General features: G+C 65.7%; 4 protein-coding genes across 6 annotated transcripts in view; all 4 read left to right on the top strand.

The window, feature by feature from the left end:
- NEMP1 (nuclear envelope integral membrane protein 1) overlaps positions 1 to 3,486 on the top strand; it is a 5,754-nt gene extending 2,268 nt beyond the window's left edge. The window contains exons 4-11 of the mRNA XM_027908806.1: positions 21 to 231; positions 473 to 545; positions 653 to 746; positions 857 to 971; positions 1,134 to 1,359; positions 1,759 to 1,932; positions 2,137 to 2,349; positions 2,735 to 3,486. Of these exons, the coding sequence (XP_027764607.1) occupies positions 21 to 231; positions 473 to 545; positions 653 to 746; positions 857 to 971; positions 1,134 to 1,359; positions 1,759 to 1,932; positions 2,137 to 2,347 (1,104 nt within the window). The 3' untranslated portion in view covers positions 2,348 to 2,349; positions 2,735 to 3,486. The remainder of the gene's footprint in view (positions 1 to 20; positions 232 to 472; positions 546 to 652; positions 747 to 856; positions 972 to 1,133; positions 1,360 to 1,758; positions 1,933 to 2,136; positions 2,350 to 2,734) is intronic.
- Positions 3,487 to 4,911: 1,425 nt separating this feature from the next.
- On the top strand, positions 4,912 to 11,922 carry MYO1A (myosin IA). Its single transcript, XM_027908814.1, has 28 exons — positions 4,912 to 5,034; positions 5,186 to 5,301; positions 5,494 to 5,588; positions 5,696 to 5,800; positions 5,908 to 5,954; positions 6,107 to 6,170; positions 6,244 to 6,342; positions 6,445 to 6,548; positions 6,633 to 6,780; positions 6,869 to 6,987; positions 7,072 to 7,158; positions 7,256 to 7,321; positions 7,435 to 7,539; positions 7,790 to 7,852; positions 7,989 to 8,189; positions 8,436 to 8,662; positions 8,740 to 8,940; positions 9,025 to 9,118; positions 9,263 to 9,412; positions 9,509 to 9,577; positions 9,831 to 9,917; positions 10,148 to 10,222; positions 10,322 to 10,456; positions 10,570 to 10,676; positions 10,748 to 10,880; positions 10,989 to 11,141; positions 11,213 to 11,340; positions 11,563 to 11,922. The coding sequence occupies exons 1-28, from the start codon at positions 4,912 to 4,914 to the stop codon at positions 11,684 to 11,686; spliced, it is 3,225 nt and encodes a 1,074-aa protein (XP_027764615.1). The 3' UTR covers positions 11,687 to 11,922.
- Positions 11,923 to 13,913: 1,991 nt separating this feature from the next.
- TAC3 (tachykinin 3) lies at positions 13,914 to 15,227 on the top strand. The gene is made up of 4 exons (XM_027908828.1): positions 13,914 to 14,524; positions 14,621 to 14,723; positions 14,802 to 14,825; positions 14,910 to 15,227. Exons 1-4 carry the CDS (start codon positions 14,417 to 14,419, stop codon positions 15,053 to 15,055), a joined length of 381 nt encoding a protein of 126 aa, XP_027764629.1. The 5' UTR covers positions 13,914 to 14,416; the 3' UTR covers positions 15,056 to 15,227.
- Positions 15,228 to 15,637: 410 nt separating this feature from the next.
- On the top strand, positions 15,638 to 19,697 carry ZBTB39 (zinc finger and BTB domain containing 39). 3 transcript variants are annotated; one of them, XM_027908818.1, is made up of 2 exons: positions 15,638 to 15,687; positions 16,974 to 19,697. In XM_027908818.1, the coding sequence occupies exon 2, from the start codon at positions 17,083 to 17,085 to the stop codon at positions 19,198 to 19,200; it is 2,118 nt and encodes a 705-aa protein (XP_027764619.1). In that variant the 5' UTR covers positions 15,638 to 15,687; positions 16,974 to 17,082; the 3' UTR covers positions 19,201 to 19,697. The 3 variants fall into 3 exon arrangements, with proteins under 3 accessions (XP_027764619.1, XP_027764620.1, XP_027764622.1); XM_027908819.1 differs by lacking the exon at positions 15,638 to 15,687 and adding an exon at positions 16,172 to 16,282; XM_027908821.1 differs by lacking the exon at positions 15,638 to 15,687 and adding an exon at positions 16,291 to 16,527.
- The last annotated feature ends 3,425 nt before the right edge of the window (positions 19,698 to 23,122 follow it).

The following is a 23,122-nucleotide window of genomic DNA, read 5'->3' as shown; positions in this document are numbered from 1 at the left end:
CGCCCCCTTTCCTCGGGCAGATCCGCATCATCAGCAGCCGCATGATCCGGGTGACCCAGGTGGACAGCGAGGAGGAGCTGGAGAGGTTCAGCGTGTGGAACGTGCTGTTCTCCTTCCTGCGGGGCAAGCTCAACGACACCAGCATCGACGTGGACCTCTACAGCAAGAAAACCTGCGTCCAGGTGGAGCTGCTGGAGCCCGGCACCACCTACTCCGTCTCCCTCTTCCGACGTAGGTCCCCCTCAGGCAGGGAAAGGGGGGCCTGGAGCTCCCCAGGGGACAGCCAGGACACGAGCCAAGGATCAGCAAGGCTGTTCCCTCCTTGGGAAGGGAAAGGGAGGGTGGCTCTGTCCATGGGGGGAAATTGGGGCCCTTGGAGGTTCACTTGGGCACTACCCCATCCCTGGGCTTGTCACCCCACGGGCACCACTGTGCCAGAGTTCCTCTCCACTTGCCTTCTCCCTCTTCCCAGGCTTTGATCCTAAGCTGTTCCTGGTTTTCTTCCTGGGCCTGCTGTTGTTCTTCTGCGGGGACATGCTGAGCAGGTGAGTCCCCCCCTTTCCCTGGGGGCTGGGGAAGGTGGGGCAGGGCCTCCCTGGAGTGTGTGTGTGCGCCCAGGCATCCCTCAAACCCCCCTGGGTGATCCCTGCAGGAGTCAGCTCTTCTACTACTCGGCCGGGATCAGCTTTGGCCTCTTGGCCTCGCTGCTCGTCCTCGTCTATGTGATGTCCAAGGTCATGCCCAAGGTGGGTGTCACCTGCTGGGGGCTGAGGAGGCCTCATAACCCACCCAGCACCCATGGGGAGGCACCAGGGCTGTCCCCCTGCCTGCCTCCAACGCCCCTCTCCCCTCCCAGAAAAGCCCTGTGTACTTCCTGCTGGTGGGAGGCTGGTCCTTCTCCCTCTACCTGCTGCAGCTGGTCTTCAAGAACCTGCGGGAGATCTGCAAGTCCTACTGGCAGTACCTGCTAGGTGGGTGAGAGCCCTGGCCTCGCTGAGTGCCAGGATGGTGACTGCCAGCCAGTGACACCGGGGCTCCCTGTCCTGGTGCTCCAGAGGGCTGGGCTCCAGCCAGGTCCACCCTCACCCTGGAGGAGCCCCGGGCTCCTGCCCCATCCCTGTGCTGCCCCACAGGTTACCTGCTGCTCGTGGGCTTCCTGAGCTTCGGCGTCTGCTACAGGTACGGCCCGCTGGAGAACGAGCGCAGCATCAACCTGCTGTCCTGGGCCCTGCAGCTGCTGGGGCTCCTGCTGATGTACTCGGGCATCCAGATCCACCCCATCGCCCTGGCCCTGGTGCTGGTCGCTGTCTGCACCAAGAACCTGGACTACCCCTTGCAGTGGGCCTTCGCTGCCTATCGGTGAGGAGCTGCTGGATGGAGCCCGAGTGGATGGAGCCCGAGTGGATGGAGCCCGAGTGGATGGAGCCCGAGTGGATGGAGCCCGAGTGCTGCAATTGGGCTGTTTCCACGGGGGTTTGGGGCTGGGCACAACGTGGGGGGGGTCGTGCCCTTTATTCCCTGTGGTTGGTGCAGGAGAGGGCCCTTGGGAGTGAGGAGAGGAGGTCAGAGGGAGCTGCCCCAGGGGCTGGTCCCGTCCTGGGATCGTGCCCTGGGAGCTGGTCCTGCCTCAGGGGTCCTGTCCCAGAATCCTGCCCCAGGAGCTGGCCCTGCTCCAGGGGTTCTGCTCTGGGGGTCCTGCCCTGGGAGCTGGTCCCAGCCCCTCGGGGTGGGCAGTAAGTGGTGCTGCCCCCCTGGCAGGAGAATGCAGAGCTCCAGGCTGGGCCCGAGCCCCCCTCGGCTGCTGACAGAGGAGGAATATCGGCTGCAGGGCGAGGTGGAGACACACAGGGCCCTCGAGGAGCTGCGCAGCTTCTGCCAGAGCCCCAACTTCTCCGCCTGGACCGCCGTGTCCCGCATCCAGTCTCCCAAAAGGTACCATCCCTGTCAGTGTGTCACCCCTGTCCTTGGGACAGGGACACGGAGTCACAGTGGTCTGTGGTGTGTGGGAGCGAAGGGGAAGGGACAGATAATGCCCAGTCCCGGCACCAAAACACTTCCCTGGGGCTCTGTGGGTGCCAGGGCCCCTCCAGGGGCACCGGGCACACCCCCAACCCACTGCCCCACGGCTTCCCCCAGGTTTGCTGAGTTTGTGAGTGGTGCCTCTCACGTCACCCCCACCGAGGTGTCTGTGCACGAGCGGGAGTTCGGCCTGGAGAGCCTCTTCATCAACGAGCAGCTCTTCGAGGAGGAGGACGAGGAGGACGAGGAGGAGATGGGCAACAGTGACTCCTTTGCTGGGAATCACAGGAGTTCTTCCCTGCCCCACAACCACCTGGATGGCCACTGAGGTCAGCTGCCCTGGGGCTGCTGGGCTGCCCCGAGTTCTGCAGCTCAGGGAGGGAGAGGAGAGTGGTTGGGGTGGACCCTGTGGGGACAGAACCCCTCTGATGGGGGGGAAAAAGGAAGGCTGACACCCTTCTCTTTCCCTTCACCTGCCTGAGGTGTGAAAGCTGTTGTGAGGTGTTGGTGGGGGGAGGACAAAGGGAGCCCCCCTGGGCTGGGGTCACCCCAACTTTTGCAGGGGATGTTTGTGAGCTCCCAGGGCAGGGACCTCCTCCCCAGGCCTGGGTGCTGCTCTGGCTCCATCCCTGGGCCGTGGGCAGCAGATGGGAGCCCCTTCCCCACCACTGGACACCCGGGCCGTGCCCAGGGTGGGGACAGACCTTCCCCTCCACTCCTGTGCAGGTGCCACGAGAGGAACTTTGTCCCTGTCCTGTGGGTACCTGCGTGCTCAGCACCTGCCTGGAGCCGGGGAGGGAGCTGCTGCTCCTCCTCCTCCCTTACCAAAGATGTCAGAGGGCTCCAGCTGGTCGGGCCACACCTCTACCTTGGCCTCAATCCACGTGTGGATACCAAAAACGCCGGTGCCTCCCTGGCGGAGCTGCAGAGCTCAGAGAAGGCAGCTCGAGGTCCAGTGGCTGCTCCCAGCTGTAATGTTGGGGTGGGGGCTGTGTTCGGCCCCCTGTCCCCACCCCAGAGCTCAGGATGAGTGTGGATGTGCTTCCTCCCTGCCTCTCTGCCCTTCACCTGCTGTTACTGCTCTTCCAAGGGTCAGGGGCTGGGGGTGACCCTGCTGGGGGGTGACCCTGCTGGTGTTTCCTGCTCCAGGTGCTGCCTGGGGGGCTCTGCCAAAGCACAGAGCTGGAGGGAACGCCATAATCTATGCAACTTGCTAAGCAATAATGCTCCCCTCACCCCCCTGGCACCACCCCAGCTGCCCTGGGGACCCCCAGCCCAGCCCCTACCTCACCCACACCGCTGCAGGAGCTTCTGCCGTGTGTTTGTCCCCGTCCCAGGTTTGCTCCCTGGCCCTCTCTGTGCTTTCCTGCCTGTTCAGGTGTGAGCAGCCGCTGTTACAGCCTCCCCCCACCCTCAGCGCGGTGAATGACTGATTATATTTTTAATAAATATGTATTTTTTAGGTCAGGAGCCTCATTTGTCCGTCCCGCGGTGGGCGCTGGGCTGCTCTGCTGGGGCCGCTGCTTGGGGACACAGAACAGCCCCTGGGTGACCACCCCCTGACCCACCCTGGCCTCAGGCCTCTTGTCCCCCTGTGCTGGGGCCAGGGGTCCTCCCTGGAGCAGCCCCAGCCGCTCCTGGTTCCATCCCCGTACCTTGCCCCGGTTTCCCGCAGCCCGGGAGGAAGCTCCCTTTGTTTGCTCGGCTCCGGGGTTTTCCCTGCCTGTTCCTGCTCCCAGTGCCGGGTGGGGAAGGGACGGGGCAGCCGGTGGGGCTGCCGGGGCTGCTCGGCGCTGCTTGCTGTGCTTGGTGCCTCAGTGTCCCCTCTGAGGGCGGGCGCTGTGCCCGGGGGTGGGTGCTGTGCCCTGGGGGAGGGCCCTGCAGCCCCCCCGCCCCTCGGGGCCAGCACCGGGCACTGGGCTGGGCTGAGCCCTGCCGGTTCTGGGGCAGCTCCAGCTGAAGCCACTCCAGGAGCTGCTGCTCTGCGCCCGGGAGGTGAGTCGGGGACCCCTCTGCTCCCAGATAACACCCAAGCCCCCAGATCCCCCCACTCTGGGCTGAATGGCTGGATGTCTGCATGGCTCCCACCCTGGCACACCTGCACCCCATGGGGTGTGGGGACCTGGCGCTGTGGGGAGCACTGGGGTGAGCCCAGCACTGCCCTGGAGCTGGGGGGGCTCTCGCTTTGGCTCCCACCCACGGGTGCTCACCCTGGGGCCCCGCACGCAGCAGCACGGGGGGCTCGGTGCCTGTGCCCTGGGCAGGGACCCGAGGGAGGTTTCGCCACCCCTGGAGGCAACTGGAGCCACCACCCCCATTACCCCGTTTGCCCCATCCTTCCTTCCCCACCTCGCTCGTGAACTTTCCCCAGCGCCGATAAGCGGGGTGGGTTTACAGCCCTGTGCTCCAGCTGTAAACCGGGGGTGAAGGTCGCCCAGGGAACGTGGCTGTGCTGTCAGAGACAGGTGAGGGTGCTGGGGATGTGATGGTGAGCGGGTGAGCTGTGCAGGGGTGACCCATCGGGGGGACCTGGAATCCCCTCCCTGTCCCGGTTTCCCCCCGCCAGGAAGGAGGGAGGAAGCGGAGGCTCAGTTCATCCCTGCTCCAAGAATAGGATCCAGGTGTCCACATTTCCTGGCTGGGCTCTACTTCCCCACCAGCATCCGGCTGCCCCCAGCCCCACCACGGGGTCCTGGGCACTCGGGTGCCCCGGGAAGTTGCCCTCTGTGGGTGTGTGGCCGCCTTGTCCCCTGTCCCCAGGAACAAGGGGAACAGCCAAGATCCCAGGGGCTGCTGAGGACCTGGGCGGTGTTTTGGGGAAGGGGCTGCACACCCGTGGCTGCAGCCCCCCCCCTCTCTGCCGTGCCCCAGCTGCCCCAGAGCTGCCTGGCCATGGAAGACGCCGCCCCACTCCTGGACGCCGAGGCTGTGGCCGACCTGGTGCTGCTGGACCCGCTGACCGAGGAGTCGCTGCTCCGGACGCTGCAGGAGCGATTCCGCCGCCGAGACATCTACGTGGGCAGGGGCACGGGGGCTGCTGGGGTGGGAGCGTGGGCACGGGGGCTGCTGGGGTGGGGAATGGGGTTTGGGGTCCGGGATGGGGAGCACCAGAAGCTGGGCTGGGTCCTCCCGTTCCCTCACCCCGTCCTGTCCCGCTCTCCTCCAGACGTACATCGGGAACGTGGTGATCTCGGTGAACCCCTACCAGTCCCTGCCCATCTACACCCCCGAGAAGGTGCAGGAGTACCACGAATGCAACTTCTTCGCTGTGAAGCCCCACATGTGAGCACAGGGAGGCCGGCGGGGCCCTCGGTCCCCTGGATGCCACCAAGGGCTTCACCCGGGGGGCGATCCCAAGGCATCGGGGGCTGAGGGAATCCACTGGGGGCAACCTCCCAGCCACAACGGGGGGTCTTGGCATTTCCTGAAGCCCCCAGGTGGCTCCAGCCTCTTGTAACCCCCCCTCACCCCCAGCTATGCCATCGCTGACGATGCCTATCGCTCCCTGCGGGACCGGGACAGGGACCAGTGCATCCTCATCACCGGCGAGAGCGGCGCCGGCAAGACAGGTAGAGCCAGGGCTGCCCCTGGTGCTCCGTGGGCTGTGAGGGGCTGGTGGGACTGTGGGCACAGCCTGGGCACCCCTGGCCCTGCACCCACGGCCCCTCACTCACAGAGGCCAGCAAGCTCGTCATGTCCTACGTGGCGGCCGTGAGCAGCAAAGGGGAGGAGGTGAACAAGGTGAAGGAGCAGCTCCTGCAGTCCAACCCCGTGCTGGAGGGTAAGTGCCCCCCACATCCTGAGCCCCACATCCCGCATCCTGGACCTGCCAGGGCTGGGCACAGCCCCTCTGGACTGCACCATAACCCCCCCACCCTCACCCTGCAGCCTTTGGAAACGCCAAGACCGTCCGTAATGACAACTCCTCCCGATTTGTGAGTGACCTGGGGAGGGGGGCGTGGACCCTGCTGGGGCCATGAGGACCCTGCTGGCATTGGGGCCACACAGGGGATCGGGCTGTGGATGTGGGGAGCGGAGCTGCCACCCCCACCGGGACCCCTGCCCTGACCCCATCCCCTCCCCTCAGGGAAAGTACATGGACGTGGAGTTTGACTTCAAGGGGGAGCCCCTGGGAGGGGTCATCAGCAACTGTGAGTACCCACCGCCCATCCTGGGGGGTCCCGCCCCACAATGACCTCCCGGTGACACTGACCCCCCCCCCAGACCTGCTGGAGAAATCCCGCATCGTCCGGCACGTGAAGGGCGAGAGGAACTTCCACATCTTCTACCAGCTCCTGGCGGGGGGCTCGGCACAGCTGCTCCGTAGGTCCAGAGCCCGCCCTGGGGGGGCTTGGGGAAGGCAACAGCAGCTGGGAGGGCTGGGGGGACCATGACTGAGCCGCCACCTCCTCTCCCCTCCACCAGAGCAGCTGAAGCTCCGCCAGGACTGCGGGCACTACGGATACCTGAACCGGGAGACCTCCAGCTTGCCTGGCATGGACGATGCAGCCAACTTCCGTGCCATGCAGGTACCCGTGGGAGGCCAGGACCCCCTTCCCGAACACCCTGGGGCCCACCCCAGCTCCCCCTGAGCCGCCTGTGTCTGTCCCCAGGACGCCATGAAGGTCATCGGCTTCTCTCCCGCCGAGGTGACGGCGCTGCTGGAGGTGACGGCCGTGGTGCTCAAACTGGGCAACGTCCAGCTGAGCAGCAGCTTCCAGGCCAGCGGGATGGAGGCCTGCAGCATCGCCGAGCCCCGGGGTAGGGATGGGGATAGGGATGGCACATGGGGGGGTGGGGAGACCCCTCAGCCCCCCTTCGGCCCTGGCACTGCCCTCTGCCCCCCCAGAGCTGCAGGAGATCTGCGAGCTGATCGGGCTGGACCCTGGCACGCTGGAGCAGGCGCTGTGCTCCCGCACGGTGAAGGCGCGCAACGAGACGGTGCTCACCACCCTCACCGTCCCCCAGGTGAGTGGGACCACCCCTGGCCGTGGGGCTGATGCCCCCACAGCCCCCCACGAGCCGGCACCAGCCCCTCTCCCCTCTGCCCAGGGCTACTACGGGCGGGACGCGCTGGCCAAGAACATCTACAGCCGCCTCTTCGACTGGCTGGTGAACCGCATCAACACCAGCATCCAGGTGAGCGCCAGGGGGGCCTGGACCCCCCGGCAGGACCCTGGACCCCCACCCCACAGGGGGCCAGGGCACAGCCCCACACACCCCGTTATCTCCCCAGGTGAAGTCGGGTGAGCAGAGGAAGGTGATGGGTGTCCTGGACATCTACGGCTTCGAGATCTTCCAGGTGAGCGCAGGACCCGCCTGGCCCCATCTGGGGGGGCTGGGGACACCAGGGGGGACGTGGGATGGGGCCAGGGGCTCGGGCACCATCTGCAACGCAGGCCCCTTCTCTCGCAGGACAACGGCTTTGAGCAGTTCATCATCAACTACTGCAATGAGAAGCTGCAGCAGATCTTCATCCTGATGACGCTGAAGGAGGAGCAGGAGGAATATGTCCGAGAGGTACCCCCGGCCCTCGCCGAGGCTCCTGAGGGCTCTGCTCCGGCCCCCCGGGACGGGGAAGTGCCGGAGACGGTTCCGCCGCACGTCCCTCCCTCGCCCCGCTCCCTGCTGGGAGCAGAGTCAATGGCAGGAAGGGATCCGAGGTCCTCGTCCCCGTGGCCGGATGTCCAGTTCCTGCCCCACATCTGCTGGGGACGTCCATGGGGCAGGGCTTGGGCAATCCATGTGTCTGACCCCCCTCTGCTCCCAGGGCATCCAGTGGACCCCGGTGGAGTTTTTCGACAACAGCATCATCTGCAACTTGATCGAGAACGTGAGTCGCCATCCCAGTGCCGGGGTCTCGGGGTCCCAGCTTCCCCCATCGCTCCCAGTATGAGCTCGGGCTATGCAGAGCCCAAACTGGGACTCGCTGGGGCCGGTTTGGGGTGACGCCATCCGTGGTGGCGCAGAGCACCAGCGGGATCCTGGCCATGCTGGACGAGGAGTGCCTGCGGCCCGGCGTGGTCAACGAGGACACCTTCCTCACCAAGCTCAACCAGCTCTTCGCCACCCACAAGCACTACGAGAGCAAGGAGACGCAGAACGCCCGGCGCGTCACGGACGCCAGCCTGCCGGCGCGGTGCTTCCGCATCCACCACTACGCCGGCAAGGTCCGGCAGCGCTTTGTCCTCGTCCCAGAGCCCCAGACCCCTTCCCAGAGCCCCAGACCCCTTCCCAGAGCCCCAGACCTCTTCCCGGAACCCCAAACCTCTTCCCAGAGCCCCAGACCTCTTCCCGGAGCCCCAGACCTCTTCCCAGCTTTGCAGGGGAGATGCAGGGCTGGATTGGGAACAGGCACAGGGACGCTGACCCTGACCCGCTCCCTCCCCGCGTGCTGACCCCGCTGACCCCCCCAGGTGACCTACAACGTGACGGGCTTCATCGAGAAGAACAACGACCTGCTGTTCCGGGACCTGTCGCAGGCCATGTGGGCGGCCCGGCACTCCCTGCTGCGCTCCCTCTTCCCCGAGGGGGACCCCCAGAAGGTCTCCCTCAAGCTGCCTCCCACCGCAGGCTTCCAGTTCAAGTCCTCCGTGGCCATGCTGATGAAGAACCTCTACTCCAAGAACCCCAACTACATCAGGTACCAGCCCCGAGGGGCACCCCCGGCCGCGGCTCCGGCGCCGGCGGGACCCCCCGACCCACGTCTGCGCCCCCCAGGTGCATCAAGCCCAACGACACCAAGTCGGCCATGGTGTTCACGCCCGAGCTGGTGCGGGCGCAGGTCCGGTACCTGGGGCTGCTGGAGAACGTGCGGGTGCGGCGGGCGGGCTACGCCTTCCGCCAGCTCTACGGCCCCTTCCTGCAGCGCTACAAGATGCTCGGCGCCCGCACCTGGCCCCGCTGGGCCGGCAGCGACAGGTAATGGGGCCGGGCTGGACCGCGGGGCCAGGGGGCTGCAGGAGGGGCTCTGACCGGGCTCGTCTGTGCCCCCCCCCGGTGCAGGGAGGGGGCCGAGGTGCTGCTGGCAGAGCTGGCGTACCCCAAGGAGGAGCTGGCCTTCGGCCACACCAAGATCTTCATCCGCTCACCACGGACGGTGAGTGTGGGAGTGGGGCGGTCCCGGGGGATCCAAGCTCGCCCTGGGGGGGCTCCCTGGGCGATGCTGCAGCCCCAGCAGTGGCTCTGGCCGGGGGTCCCTGTCCCCGCTCGGTGCCCCAGTGCTCACCGTGGTTGTTCCCAGCTCTTCGACCTGGAGCGGCGGCGCCAGGAGCGCGTGGCCCAGCTCGTCACCCTCATCCAGAAGATGTTCCGGGGCTGGCGGTGCCGGACCCAGTACCAGCTGATGCGCAAGAGCCAGATCCTCATCTCTGCCTGGTTCCGGGGCCACATGGTGAGGAAGGGCAGTCCTGGCCATGTTTCCCCTGCCCGTCCCTCGTCCCCTGGCTCTCCCAAGCTGCCCCAGCTCATCCCCCCTCTCCCCCTGCAGCAAAAGAACCGGTACAAGCAGATGAAGCGGTCGGCACTGATCCTCCAGGCGTACGCGCGGGGCTGGAAGGTGAGGGCTGGGCCTCTCGGGGCTGGCAGGTCGGCTGGTGTGGGCAGGAGGGTGGGGGGCACGGGGTGGGGAGGAACAAGGTGCCCCACGGTGGGACCGGGGGCTCTATGTGTCCCATGGGGGGACTGGATTCACCCTCATCTCCTCTCCCCATCTTCCATCCTTCTCTCCTGCCTCTCTCCTGCCTCTCCCTCTTGCTCCATATCTGTGTTGGTGTCTCCCCCCTGGGCCCCCTGGGCTCTCGCCCCCGCAGTCTCGCCGGCTCCTCCGGGAGCTGAAGAACCAGAGCCGACGCCACGCGGCCGCCACGACCATCGCCGCTCACTGGAGAGGGTACCAGGTACCGGGGCCAGGCCCCTGCTGCCTCTGTCCTGCTGTCTGTGCGCTGTGTCCGGGCTGTCTGTCTGTCTGCCCACCCAGCTCCCGCCCACCCTGTCGGGCTGGAGCCCCTGTCCTGTCCACTGGGGCCAAATGGGGACAGGGGGGTGGGACACCCGTGTCCTTGGGGGGCTGGCAGTGGGGTGGTGGCCATGTCCAGCGTCCCCACCCTCACTGGCACTGTCTCTGCAGGCGCGCAGGACGTACAGGAAGTATTTCCGCACCAGCGCCAGCGCCTTCCTGGCCAACTTCATCTACCGGCGCCTGGTGAGCGGGGACGGGGGGACAGGGGCCCTTCCCAGCGCCCCACCCTGGCGCTGGACCCTCCTGTCCCCTCCTGACCCCCCGCTGCTCCGTCACCCCCAGGCCTGCAGGTACCTGGTGGGGCTGGCCAAGAACCTCCCGCCGCTGTCGGTGATGGACCGGACCTGGCCCCCTGCGCCCTACACGTTCCTGGCTGAGGCCGACCAGGAGCTGAAGAGCATCTTCTACCACTGGAAGGTGGGGGCAGGGGCAGGTGGGGGGGGGGAATGCCCGTTGGGATCCGGTGCCCCTCCGTGCCAGCCCATCCCGGGGGGTCTCGGGCGGCACCAAATCTCCCCCTCCCTCGGCAGTGCAAGAAGTACCGGGACGAGCTGCCGGCGCCGCGCCGGGCACAGCTGCAGGCCAAGCTCTGCGCCAGCGAGCTCTTCAAGGACAAGAAGACCCTCTACTCCAAAAGGTGCCAGGGTTGGGGGCTGTGGGGGGGTTGAGGGGGCTCGGGACAGCAGGGGCTGACGGCCTCGTCCCCAGCGTGCAGCAGCCCTTCCGCAGCGATTACCTGGGGCTGAAGCAGAACCCCAAGTACCAGAAGCTCCACGCCGTGGCCAAGGACAAGGTGCTGGTGGCCGACACCGTGAGGAAGGTGAACAGAGCCAACGGCAAGGTAAGCCCCCCCACCTCGCCCTGTCCCCACTGGAGGCTTTACAGGACCACGCTGACCCCCTGCCCGTTCTGACCACCCTGCCCACGCCCCCCCCGACCCCGCCCGCAGACGGTGCCGCGCCTGCTGCTCCTCACAACCGAGCACCTGGTCCTGGCTGACCCCAAGGCCGCCCAGCCCAAGACTGTGCTCAGCCTCGGTGACATCCGCAGCGTCTCCGTCACCCGCTTCTCCGACGGCTTCCTGGCCCTGCACCTCAAGGAGGTACCTGGGGAGGGGGGTCCCTGGGGGCTCTGGGGGTCCCCAGCAGGGCTGACCCCCTGCTCACCCCGCAGGTCTCCACGGTGGGGGCCAAGGGCGACTTCCTGCTGGTCAGTGACCACCTCATCGAGCTGGTCACCCGCCTGCACCAGACCCTGGAGGCCACCACGGGGCAGGCGCTGACCCTGCACATCACGGACAAGTACGGGCGGGGCTGTGGTGGGCGGGGCTGTGGTGGGTGTGGTTGCCATGGGCGGGGCCTGAAGGGCAGGACTAATGTGGACAGGGCAGGGCTATAGTGGGAGGCAGCCCCTGAGAGATGGGTGTCACCAGGGCAGCAAATTGGGCACTGGGGGGGGCCCGGCGTGTCCCCACCCCACCTCTCCATCCTGCCCCCTCCCCTGCATCCTGCCCCTCTTTCCAGGTTCTCCACCCGCTTCCCGAAGGGTGACATGTCTGTCACCGTGGTGGAGTCGCCCAAGGCCGGCACCGACGGCCCCATCTGCAAGAAGAAGGGCAGCCATAAGATGGAGGTCCTGGTGCACTGAGGGGACCCCCACCCTCCACAGAGGCCCCCACCCATGGACCGGCACCCCTGACCCTGCCTAGTGTCATCTCCCTGCCCCACCGGGTGCTGGCAGTGCCCAGGAATCACTCCAAACCCATTAAACGGATGCTGAGGTGTCGGTACGGGGTTGGTGTCACGGTGGGTGACCCCGTTCCAGGTGGGGTGGGGGGATCCCATCATGCCAGCGCCCCAGGACACGGTGCCACGCTGCTGGAGCTGGGGGGCAGAGCCCAGCACGGCCTCCCGCCTTTCCTGCCTCCTGACTGTGGCCGGCGCTCGGCTCCTGGGGATTGGAAAGGCCCCAAATTGCGGCCACTTTTCCCATTAAGTGGCTCCTGGCTCGTGCTGCTGCAGAGGCAATTTCTGGGCTGCACGTGAGGTCCCTGGCACCTCCTGCCTGCTTGGCCAGCCCCATCCCCCTTGCCCAGGGTCCCCACCCCGCTGCAGGACCCCCCATGCAGGTTGCTCCCAACACGGGCTGGCACTGGAGCTGCATTTGGGAACCGGTGGCATGGACAGGGGTCAGAGGGGAGTCATCACCCAGCCCCAGTGACAACGCTGCAGCCCCCCAGGACCTGCAGGACCCCCGCCACTCCTGCAGCCCCCCGGAGCCCACAGCCCCTGCCCCAGGGCGTGTCCCCCCCCTCGCCTTTTCTCCCCTGCACTGATCAAGCTCTCGGAGAGGGTGGCTTTTCCCGTCCCCACACGTCACCCGCGTTACCTTCGGGAGCTGCCAGCTCCCCGTCACGTCACCATCAGCGCCAGCTCCCAGGTGGGCCCCGGCACACGGTTTGTCGTGCAGGGGGAGCATGTGCGGGCAGCTCCCGCACGTGGGGGGGCACGTGCGTGTGCGTGGGGGCCCTTGACGGCCCCGACGTGCCCCGGAGCCGAGGGCTCCCCGCTTTCCCCCCGCGGGCTCCGTCACGTCCCCGCTCAGGGACCTTCCCTCGGCGAGGGGCGACAGCCGTAAACAAGCCCGGGGCGCCAGCGGCTCTTCACGGCTGCGTCGCACTTGGCACCGCACAAGTAGGTGTTATTAATTAATTAGACCATCTCTGGCCAGGCTCCGGTTTAATTAACGTTCCAGGCGCTGCAGATGCTGCCCTGCCCCGGGCTGTGCTGCCACGTGAGCCGCCGCTGCCGGCCGCCCTCCCGGGGGGCTGCCGCAGCCACCCGAGCAGCCACAGCCACCTGTTGCTTGGGATGAAGTCGGTGCCTCTCACTTGTTGGCCCAGTTGTTCCCCCTTTCCTCGCACCCCTCCACTTCCCCCCACACCCCCCCGAATTTCCCTCCCCATCTTCCACCTTGGCACGTCCTGGCAAGGGAGCGGGCAGGCCGGGAGCACCGGAGCGGGGCTGGGGGAGTTGGGCAGGGGGCGAGGTGCGTGTGTGCGGGCACACGCGTGTTTGTGTGCGCAGATGAACACGTGTGTGCGTGGTGGGAGCCACGGCTGATCCCCCCGTGCTGCGAGGACCCCAAATCCCGGCTGCAGCGTCCGGCATCCAGCCAGGGCCATCCCACCCTGCGTGTTCCCCACACGCGCCAACAGACACATCGTGACGGGGTGCGTGTCCCCACATAACGAGGGCCAGGGGCTGCGTGGGCACCGTGCCCGTGTGCTGACCCCCCAGCCCGGGGCATGGCAGGGAGCGGCGCGTGGGCACACGCGTGTCGCCGTGTGACTCTGCATGTGCGACGGGTGCTGTCGGTGTCACGGTGCCTGCGTGGGCGTGAATCTGCAGGGTGGGGGTTCCACTCCCCCCCCCGGCCCCCATTGGCAGCTCTCCTCTCACCCACCCACGCCGTGCCATGGGCAGAGCCCCCTATTTAATGCCGCGCAGCAGCTGGTGCCGCCGCGCTTTGCCTCCCGGCTGAGCCCCTGCTGGGGGAGCCACCGGAGCTGCCCACCACTGCTGCCCACCACCCTGCCCACCGCTGCTGCCCACCGATCCTCCAAGCGTCCCTGCTCTGCAGCCACCCGTGACGAGGGTCTCTCGGCCCCTGGCCACGCACCAGGCAGCACCGGAGGGCTCGGCAGGTCTGTGTCCCCGTGGCCTGCAGCCCCGGGGGTTTCCCAGCCTCCGTGGGGTCTGTCCCTGTCCCGCTGGGGCTGAGGGACGGCACAGGGAAGAGGGGAAGGTTCGGGGTGGCACTCAGGAGGGCACGGGAGGGAGGAGAGAGGGGGTGAAGGTGTTGCTTGGATTTCGGGGAGGGTTTGGGGGGGCTCTGGAAGCAAGTGTGGCTGTGGGCAAGATGTGTGTGCCAGGGGACAGCTGTGTGCTGACACGGGTGAATGTGCAGGACAGTGCCCATGCCCGCTGTGCCCGCGATTCTGCGTGTTTGCAGTCTGAACAGTGTGTGACAGCACAGACGTGGTCCCACGGGCACGAGTAGGGACACGGGACCCCCGGGGCCACAGCAGGGCCGTGTCCCCCTGCACACCCCGTAACAGCTCCCCCTCCCGCCCCTGTAAGGCACCCCCGGGGTGCAGCCCCCTCCCCGGGACACCTGTGTGGTCCCTCCCTCTCCGGCCCGAGCGGGGGTCCCGTCGCCCCCGTCCCCCTGTCTCCCGTCTCGCTGCTTTCCCTCCCCAGAGCCCGGTCTGGTCCCGGGCTCGTCCCGGGCCGCCCCGCCGAGGGGGCACCGGCTCGGGGCGGCCCCGGACCCCGCCGCTCCGCCGCTGACCGCGCTCCCAAACCCACCCCGAGGATGAGGAGCCGCCCGGTGCTGGCGGTGCTGCTCATCCTGGCGCTGCCGCTCGCCCTCGCCCGCCGTCGCCCCGCCGCCGCCCCGCAGGGTCCCGCGCCCCCCGCCCAGGTACGGCCGTCGTGACAGGGGGCGGCGGGCGAAGCCCGGACCCCCAGGAGCCCCTCGGATCCCTTCCCACCCCGCCCATCTGCTTCGCTCCCGCAGGGGATGCCCGACCCGGAGGCGCTGCCCTGGAGCGCCCGCGGCAGCCCCGGGGCCGCCGCCGCTGCCGCCGCCGCGCTGGAGCTGCTGCGGGAGGAGGGCGCCGGTGAGGGGCGGGAGGGGGCTCGGGCTGGGGGGCTGTCGGTCCGCCCGGGCCCCTCTCACCCGCTTCGCTCTCTTCCAGGTCCCCCCGCGGCGCCGCAGAAGCGTAAGTCCCGCCCGGGGCCGGGGCCGGGGCCGGTGCCGGTGCCGCCGGCGGGGCCGGGGCCGCTGACGGCCGGTCTCTCCGCAGGGGACATGCACGATTTCTTCGTGGGGCTCATGGGGAAGCGGGCGGCGGAGCCCGGGCGAGCGGCGGGGCGGGGGGAGGGCGGCCCGGCCCCCCGGTGCTCTCCAGGGACCCCCGCGCCCGGTCAGGCTCCGCTGCGAGCCCTGTGAGCCGCGGGACGAGCCCCCCACGACCGAGGGGCCGCGGGACCGGCTGTGGGGGAGTCCCGGGCGCCGCCGCCCACGGAGCCATCGTGGGACCCCTCCGGGAGCGCGGCCGTCCCGCCCCGCGCGCGTGTCCGCGCACCCGTGTATACCCGCATTGCCCCGCTAAACACCCACCCGTGACTGTGCGGGACACGCGCAAACACCGTCTCTGTGTCTTGGCTGCGCCGCCGGCACCGGGTTGGGGCATCCCACAGGGATGGGGGCTGCGGGAAAGAGCCCACGCGGATGGGGCTGCGGGGACGGATCCACGGGGATGGGGCTGCGGGAAAGAGCCCACGCGGATGGGGCAGTAGGGACGTGTCCGCGGGGACGTCAGGGCTGGGTCCTCGTGCTTTTGGGCTGCAGCGACCTGTGCCTGGCCCGGAGCGCTCCGTGCCTGCGTCCCCCCGCCCGTGTCCGTGTCCCCCCGCGCGTGTCCGTGTCCCCTCCCCAGCCGGGGTGGGCGCGGGGTCCTCCCCGCCCCGCGGGGGCGCTGCGGGCGGCGGGTCCCGGAAGGCGGCGCGGGCCGGGGCGGGCGCGGGGCGGGTCGGCGCCTTTGTGTGAGCCGGGCCGGGATGGTGCGGGGCGCCGGGCGGGTAAGGAGCGACCCCCGCCCGCGGCCCCGGCCCCCGCCGCCCCTCAGCACCGCGGACCCCTCGCGGTCCCCCCCCCGGGGCCTCCCGCCGTCCCTCGTGGCTCCCCCCGGGGGCCCTTTCTGCTGCACCCCCCCCCACACCGTGGCCCCGCGTTCCCCCTTCCCCTGGGCCCCCCCGGGGGTCCCCACTGCCCCCTCTCCCTTCCTCCCTTTCCTCCCGGAGCAGCTTCGCGACTCCCCGTCCCCCTCCTGCCCGTCCGCGCCCCCCCTTTCCGCTGCCCCCCGCGCCCCCATCCCTTCTCCCGCTCTTTTCCCCTCTGTCCCATCCCCTCCGCAGGGATTCCCACGCCGCAGGAATTGTCCCTGGTGAGCGTTTGCCTTGCAGAGCCCTCCCCGGCCATCCTCGCCCTCCCCAGCTGCCGGCGGTTTTCCCCGGGGGAGGACGGTCCTTCCTCAGGTCCTTTCCCTGGCTCTGGGGCAGGAGCAGCCCCGTCCTCTCCTGCCCCCTCCAAACTCCCGCTCTCTGCTGCCTTCCGGGCTCGCTGTTCCCCATCCCGGGAAGGAGGAGGCTGGGAATTAGGGATAGAGCTCCCTGGGTAAGTTTGTGGGGTCCCAAGAGCTGCTGGAGCATCCTTGAGCAGGACAGGGTAGCAAAGGCAGCGGGACGAGCTGGAGGGACACACTCGGGTGGGAATGGCCGGTGCCGTGCCACAGGTGTGGTGGCAGCCAGGGAATCTGCACTGAGAGGTGCCACAGCAGAGGAGAAATCCCAGGAGAGCCCCCGAGGCTGGAACACAGAGGATCCGAGCTGAGATCCCACCTGGCAACCCAGAGTATCCGTGTGGGTGCAGGTGGGATCTGAAGTGCAGAATGAAGTGGTGGTGGCTGGAGGAGATCCGGACAGGAATCTGGCCGGTGTGTGGAGCCTGAGTGTCATCCCTCTGGAGAGGAGCCTTGTCCCTGGCTCAGGAAGAGGGGAGATGGCTGGAACAGGCTCCAGCTGGGTCTCTGAGTCAGCAGGATCTCTGTCCCTGCCCAGAGAGCAGCGGGACCTTCAGCTGCCTGGGGCAGAGTCAGTGGCTTTTCGTTCTGAGTTTGCCCCTTTGTGCATCTGCCCTTTCACTTCTTAAGACGTCGGTCTGTGAGGTGACAAGGCAGGTTCAGTCCCTTTCCAGCTGAGCAGCCGCTCTGTGGCTCATCCAGAAGGCGGAAAACGGGAGGTATGACCAGAATGGTGTTACTTTGGTTGTTTAAGTGCTACCATTTTTCTGCATTTCCCCTCTCCAGAGCCCCTTGCCCTGCCACTCCTGGCTGCCCCACAGCTCCTGCTCCCGCCGCCGATGAAGGTGTAAAGGCCAAGCTGACCGGGAGGAGGGACCCTCAAGCAGCTGCTAAGATGGGCATGAGGATCAAGCTGCACAGCACCAACCACCCCAACAACCTGCTGAAGGAACTCAACAAGTGCCGGCTCTCCGAGACCATGTGCGACGTCACCATCCTGGTGGGCTCCCGCTCCTTCGCCGCGCACAAGGCCGTGCTGGCCTGCGCCGCCGGCTACTTCCAGAACCTCTTCCTGAACACGGGGCTGGACGCTGCCAGGACCTACGTGGTGGACTTCATCACGCCGGCCAACTTCGAGAAGATCCTGAGCTTCGTGTACACCTCGGAGCTCTTCACGGACCTCATCAACGTGGGCGTCATCTACGAGGTGGCGGAGCGGCTGGGCATGGAGGACCTGCTGCAGGCCTGCCACTCCACCTTCCCCGACCTGGAGAGCTCGGCCATCCCCAAGCAGCCCTCCCTGTCGGTGGGGGAAGGCCGGGCAGGGCCGCTGAGCAGCACCTCCTCGGAGCAGAGCCACTCCTTGGGAGACGTCCGGAGCGGCGCCGAGCACTTCGGCCCCGAGCGGAATTACCTCCTGCACGTGGCCTACAAGGAGGATGACAGGAATCCCGTGGGTGAAGCCAGCCAGGCTCTTCCCCTGATGCATCCACAGCAACCTCCCAAGATGGAGCAGGGGCCGGATCCGGGGCAGTTCGCTCCGGCCGCGGGTCTGGGGGCCCAGCCCGGCGGGAACGTCGTGGCACAGACCACCGGCAGCTCCTGCCCCCAGTACAAGGCCCAGAGCAACGGCGACTACGGAAAGGGCGGCTTCTTCCCCGCTGATCCGTCCCTGGATGTCTCCATGGGCAGCAACTCCTGCCCCAGCAACAGTGACCACTCCAAAGAGCAGGGATTCGAGCAGATGGATGAGCTCCAGCTGGAGGATCTGGGAGAGGCCGAACTGCATTTTGAGGACGCTGGAGAAGAGCTGGGCCCGTCCGAGGAGGTGATTGAGCTGAGCGACGACAGCGAGGAGGAACTGGCCTTCGAGAGCGACGGCCGGGACAGCAAGGCCATGCCCTGCCAGGTGTGCAAGAAGGTGCTAGAGCCCAACATCCAGCTGATCCGCCAGCACGCCAGGGACCACGTGGACCTGCTCACCGGGAACTGCAAGGTCTGCGAGACCCACTTCCAGGACCGCAACTCCAGGGTCACTCACGTCCTGTCCCACATCGGCATCTTCCTCTTCTCCTGCGACATGTGCGAGACCAAGTTCTTCACCCAGTGGCAGCTGACGCTGCACCGGCGGGACGGGGTCTTCGACAACAACGTCGTCGTCCACCCCAGCGACCCCCTGCCCGGGAAGGTGGCCGTGTTTGGGGGAGGGGGCAGCCCCGAGCTGGCCTGCGCTGCCTGCGGAAAGCCCCTGGCCAAAGATTTCCACACCGTCCGGAACCACCTCCTGGAGCACGTGAACCTGAAGAGCCAGATGTGCGGCGTGTGCGACCAGAGGCACCTGAGCCTCTGCAGCCTGATGTGGCACACCCTGTCCCACCTGGGCATCTCCGTCTTCTCCTGCTCCGTGTGCGCCAACAGCTTCGTGGACCGGCAGCTCCTGGAGAAGCACCTGGCCGTGCACCAGCACGTGGAGGAGGCTCTTTTCCAGTGCCACTTCTGCAGCCAGAGCTTCAAGCTGGAGGCGGCCTACCGGTACCACGTCAGCCAGCACAAGTGCGGCGGGAGCCTGGACATGCGGGCGGGGTTCGGGGAGCGGCTGCAGCCGCAGGGGCTGCCCAAGAGGAAGCTGCCCGAGGAGTTCCTGAGCGAGGAGCTGGCGCTGCAGAGCCAGCCGGGCAACAGCAAGTACAGCTGCAAGGTGTGCGGGAAGAGGTTCGCCCACACCAGCGAGTTCAACTACCACCGGCGCATCCACACCGGCGAGAAGCCCTACCAGTGCAAGGTGTGCCACAAGTTCTTCCGCGGGCGCTCCACCATCAAGTGCCACCTGCGGACGCACTCGGGGGCCCTCATGTACCGCTGCACCGTGTGCGGGCACTACAGCTCCACGCTCAACCTCATGAGCAAGCACATAGGGGTGCACAAGGGCAGCCTGCCCCCGGACTTCACCATCGAGCAGACTTTCATGTACATCATCCACTCCAAAGAGGCCGAGAAGAACACGGATAGCTGATTGGGGGCGAGGCGGGAGGAGCGAGCGCTCGTTGCGGAAGCTGCGGGGGAAAAAAAAAAAAAAAGCGTCGTTTCTTTTTTATTTAATGGTCAGGCATCATGGATGGAATTCTCCTTTTTGGGTTTTTTGTTTGTTGGTTCGTTTGTTTGTTTTTATTTTTATTTTTTGTGCCTGTTTAGGGCTTTTTTTTAGATTGGTGGCGTTGTACAAGTTAACAGCACGTGAGGTACATCACTGTTTCAAGGAGTCTGTCGTGTTTACTTACCTCTGGTCCTGTTAGAGGCCATCGAGTTCTGTGTTTTTAGTATTTCTCACTAGTTTTTGAGTCTAGATTCTATTTTTTTGAGCCTTCTAGCCCACTCAACCAGGCTAACCCTGAGCTTTGTCCACAAACTGATGCTGCTAAGATTTTCACACCTGACCTCAGTGGAGAGGAACAGAGCCAGAGCAGGTGCTGGACTCGAAGGAAAGGAACGAAAAAGAAAGAAAACAAGGAAAGAAAAGACAAGACAAGTCTGGGCATCCCTGGGGCTCTGCTGCTACTACCAGAAGATGTGCCGAGTGTGTCCTGGGATTGGCCGTCGCTGGCTCGCCGGGGAGAGGAGCAGGAAGCGTGTGAGTGTGCGGATGAGGAGGGGGATTCTTGGGTTTCCATGGCTGTGCCACGCTCGCTCGCGCCCTGAGGAGGAGACGGAGCGACACAACCGACACAACCGACACAACCTCCCCTGCGCGAGCACAGGGATCTCCCGGAGGAGCCTCTGGGCCGGAGAGGGAGGGGAAGCAGGTCCGTGTCCCTGGGAGGTGATTGGTGGTGGCCATGGAGAGCTGCTGGAATCCCCCGGCTCTGCCGTGTCCCGGGGGCTACCGGCTGGGACGTGATGAAGCTGTTGCCTTAACTCCCTGGAAGGTACCTTCGAGGGCCCTTCTCCTGCTGGAGGGATCCTCCCTCCCCCGCCGTGGATCTCCACACCCTGGACGTGTCTGGTGGCCAACGTGCGCTGTTGGAGCGATGGGAGTTCATTCACAGAGCGGGAGCCACAGCAGTGGTGGCTGCTGGGGACCCCAGCGTGGCCTCTCCGGCCACGTGCCAGGCACTGCTGGGCACAGGGGGCTGTCCTGGGCACGGGGGTCTCTCCTGAACATGAGTTGGGGGTCCCTTGGCAGGGGGGGCTCTCCCAGCCCCGCATCAGGCGATCCTGGGGGGGGTCTCTCCTGGCCCCACCAGCGAGCTCAGCCCGTGCTGAGGGTGTTTACACCAGGAAAGGTGGGAATTGGCTTTTTCCCATGTTATCCTGCTGCGGGGCAGAGGTGGGGAGGAACAGATAACTCCGAGCTCGGGCTGCCCTTCGGGAACTCATTCTACCTCACAAACAGGAAGCGCTCGGGGGCTCTCGGTGGTCACAGATGGGCTCCCGCGCTTCTGTCAAGTTTTGCTGTTACTCAACTAAACTAAACTAAACTAAACTAGTGATTTGCAAACCCTGGGAAAACTCACCCTGCTGCCCCTTCCCTGGGAAGGGACGTCCCGTGGCAGGGGCCAGACGTGTCCTCGGAGAAGCTCGGGGGTCACTCCCCCCACGCCGCCGGGGCCTTGGGCAAGTCAATTCACCTCTTTGCCTCAGTTTCCTCATCTGTAAAATGAGGGTGGTACCTCCCCTGGTACCGACCTACCTCCGGGAGCGGGGGGTGCCTGGAGCCTGCGGTGGGAGGAGGGGAGCACAGGTCAGCCCTGGGCTGGCCTGGCTGCTGCAGCTCTGGGCTCCCAGCTCCGATGCCGTGGTCCTGGCTCTGGGATCGCTGCAGAGCTGTGTTCAGCTGAGCGTGGTTAAGTTTTACAAAAAAAAAAAAAAAAAAAGAGAGGATTGTTTTGGGAAAGCTTGGGGCTCTGGGAATCGGGGTATCTGGCGGTGCTTCGATGGGGGCTCCTCTGAGCTGCTCTTTGGGTTCCGGGGTTTCTCTCGTGGAACCATGGGATGGATGAGGCTGGAAGGGATCGCTGGAGGTCACCCAGTCCCCTCCCTGTGCTCACACAGGGTCCCTCAAGCACAGAACTCAGGGCTGTGTCTGACTGGGGACAGGGACAGGGATGGAAACGGCCTGTGCTGCTCTAGAGGTGACAATGAAGGATGTGAGGGACAGACGAGGCTGGGAGAGCCTTGAGACCCTCCTGGAACGTTCCAGAAGCCGTGGTGAGCTTTGGGAAGGGTCGGGGCACAGCACCTGCAGCCCTGGATTTCAATAAGCTGTGAAGCAAAAGCCTTGTGTGCACATTAACCAAAAAGAGAAGCTTTTACACTGAAACACTTAACGGGCACAACCAGCCCTGGGGGGAAAGCAGGAGCCAGCTCCCATCCCTGGAACTGCTGTTTGATATAGTGGATCATTGCCATGTGGATCATCCTGCAGCAGGGGACAGGGGGACAGGGCTGGACCTGCCTCTGCTCCTCCTCAGGGAGGTCAGAGACCTGAGCGCTCCCTCTGGGAGGGTCCTGGTCCTGTACAGGGGTGTCACCCCTGTGATTGCTGTCCCCTTGTCCAGCTGGGAGCTCCAGGTCCACGCTCAGCTCCGTGTTGGGAGCGGCAGGGCGGTTGCTCCGTGCCTGGTTCTGTTCCTGCTCCCTCCTGTCCCTGCTCCCCTCAGTGACTTCAGGGACACCCACCTACCTCCCCTGGGCCAGCCTGAGGGGTTTGCCAAGTGCTTTGGGGTGGTAGAGGGGGATGCAGAGAGGAAATGCCGGGTCCTGAAACCTCCCAGGGAGCTCTGACAGGGAACCCCCCTCCTGGGGCCGGCACCGAGCCCACCCCCAGCACAGAGTTCATCTTCCCCGTTCCCAACAGATCCAGGTCTCTCGTCAGAGTAATGAAGCAGAAGAAAGAACAAGGGTTGAATTTGCTGTCTAACCTTTTCGTTAAGTTAATCGTAGGTACTGACCTCCTGCTATTTAAGTGTTTACTATCTATTTGCTGTAAAGTTTTGTATATTTTGTAAACTCTCCCCCCCCCCCCAAATCGTAGATGTCTAAAATCGTTGTACATCGGGTTCTTTTCTACTCCATTGTTCAGCACAAAGTGTGGTTTTTATTTAGAATAATAAAACGGAAAACGTTGACCTCTTTGTAGAACCTGTTCCTCCCCGTGTGCATCCCGGTGTTCCCATCTCCTCGGGAATGCCTGGGAAGCACGTGAGGCCATCCCCGTGTCCTGCTCCCGTGCTGTGCTCAGCAGGATTCCTGGGGCAGGTCCAGGGCTCTTCCTGGTGGCTTCCAGCACTGGGAGTGGCACAGGGCAAGGGGTCGTGGCATTCCCGTGGGATGCAGGGATGGGAGGAGGGGAGGGGGCTGCAGCAGCAGGGAGGGAGCAGAGCCCCCCCCCCCATCGATTAATCCCAGGGTTTGTGTGCCTGGATGAACCACTGGGTGAGTGGTCTGGGGGGTAAAGGAGCCCGTGTGTCCCACAGGAGGCTTTGCAGGGAGTCACTGGGGGCCAGGCTGGGTCACCACCTGGGGCTGGGGGGGTGGGTTAATTAAGGGCCACTCTGGCCCTGAGATCTATGGACAAAGTTGCAGATAAATTAAGAGAGTTAAAAATAAAGTTTAATGGGTCGAACACCAAGTTTTTTACATGTTTGAGTAACTTGAATATATTGTTGCCCTGGTCATGTCACACATCAGGTTGCTTTGTTGCTGTGTGTTTGCCCTCCATTTCTTCATTGGAAGGGGCAGGGAACTGGCAAAGAGAAGCCCAGGGAGGATTCAGGGATGAAGGTGGTGGGGTCCTGCGGGTGAAGACCCCCAAGTTCATCCTCAGCCCGGGGCAGTAACAGAATTAAGGAAGGGAACAGCCTGAGCTGCTGCCCTGGACAGGGAATTGCTGTGGTGAGGGGCCAGTGCCTTCCCAGTGTTCCTGTGTAAGACCCTCA

This window comes from Empidonax traillii, unplaced genomic scaffold, assembly GCF_003031625.1.
Source record: "Empidonax traillii isolate 1590-97213 ecotype Southwest subspecies unplaced genomic scaffold, ASM303162v1 scaffold1851:size166798, whole genome shotgun sequence".
Lineage (NCBI taxonomy): Eukaryota > Metazoa > Chordata > Aves > Passeriformes > Tyrannidae > Empidonax > Empidonax traillii.
The sequence above is the reverse complement of the archived record's forward strand: the minus strand, read 5'-3'. Positions and strand labels throughout refer to the sequence as shown.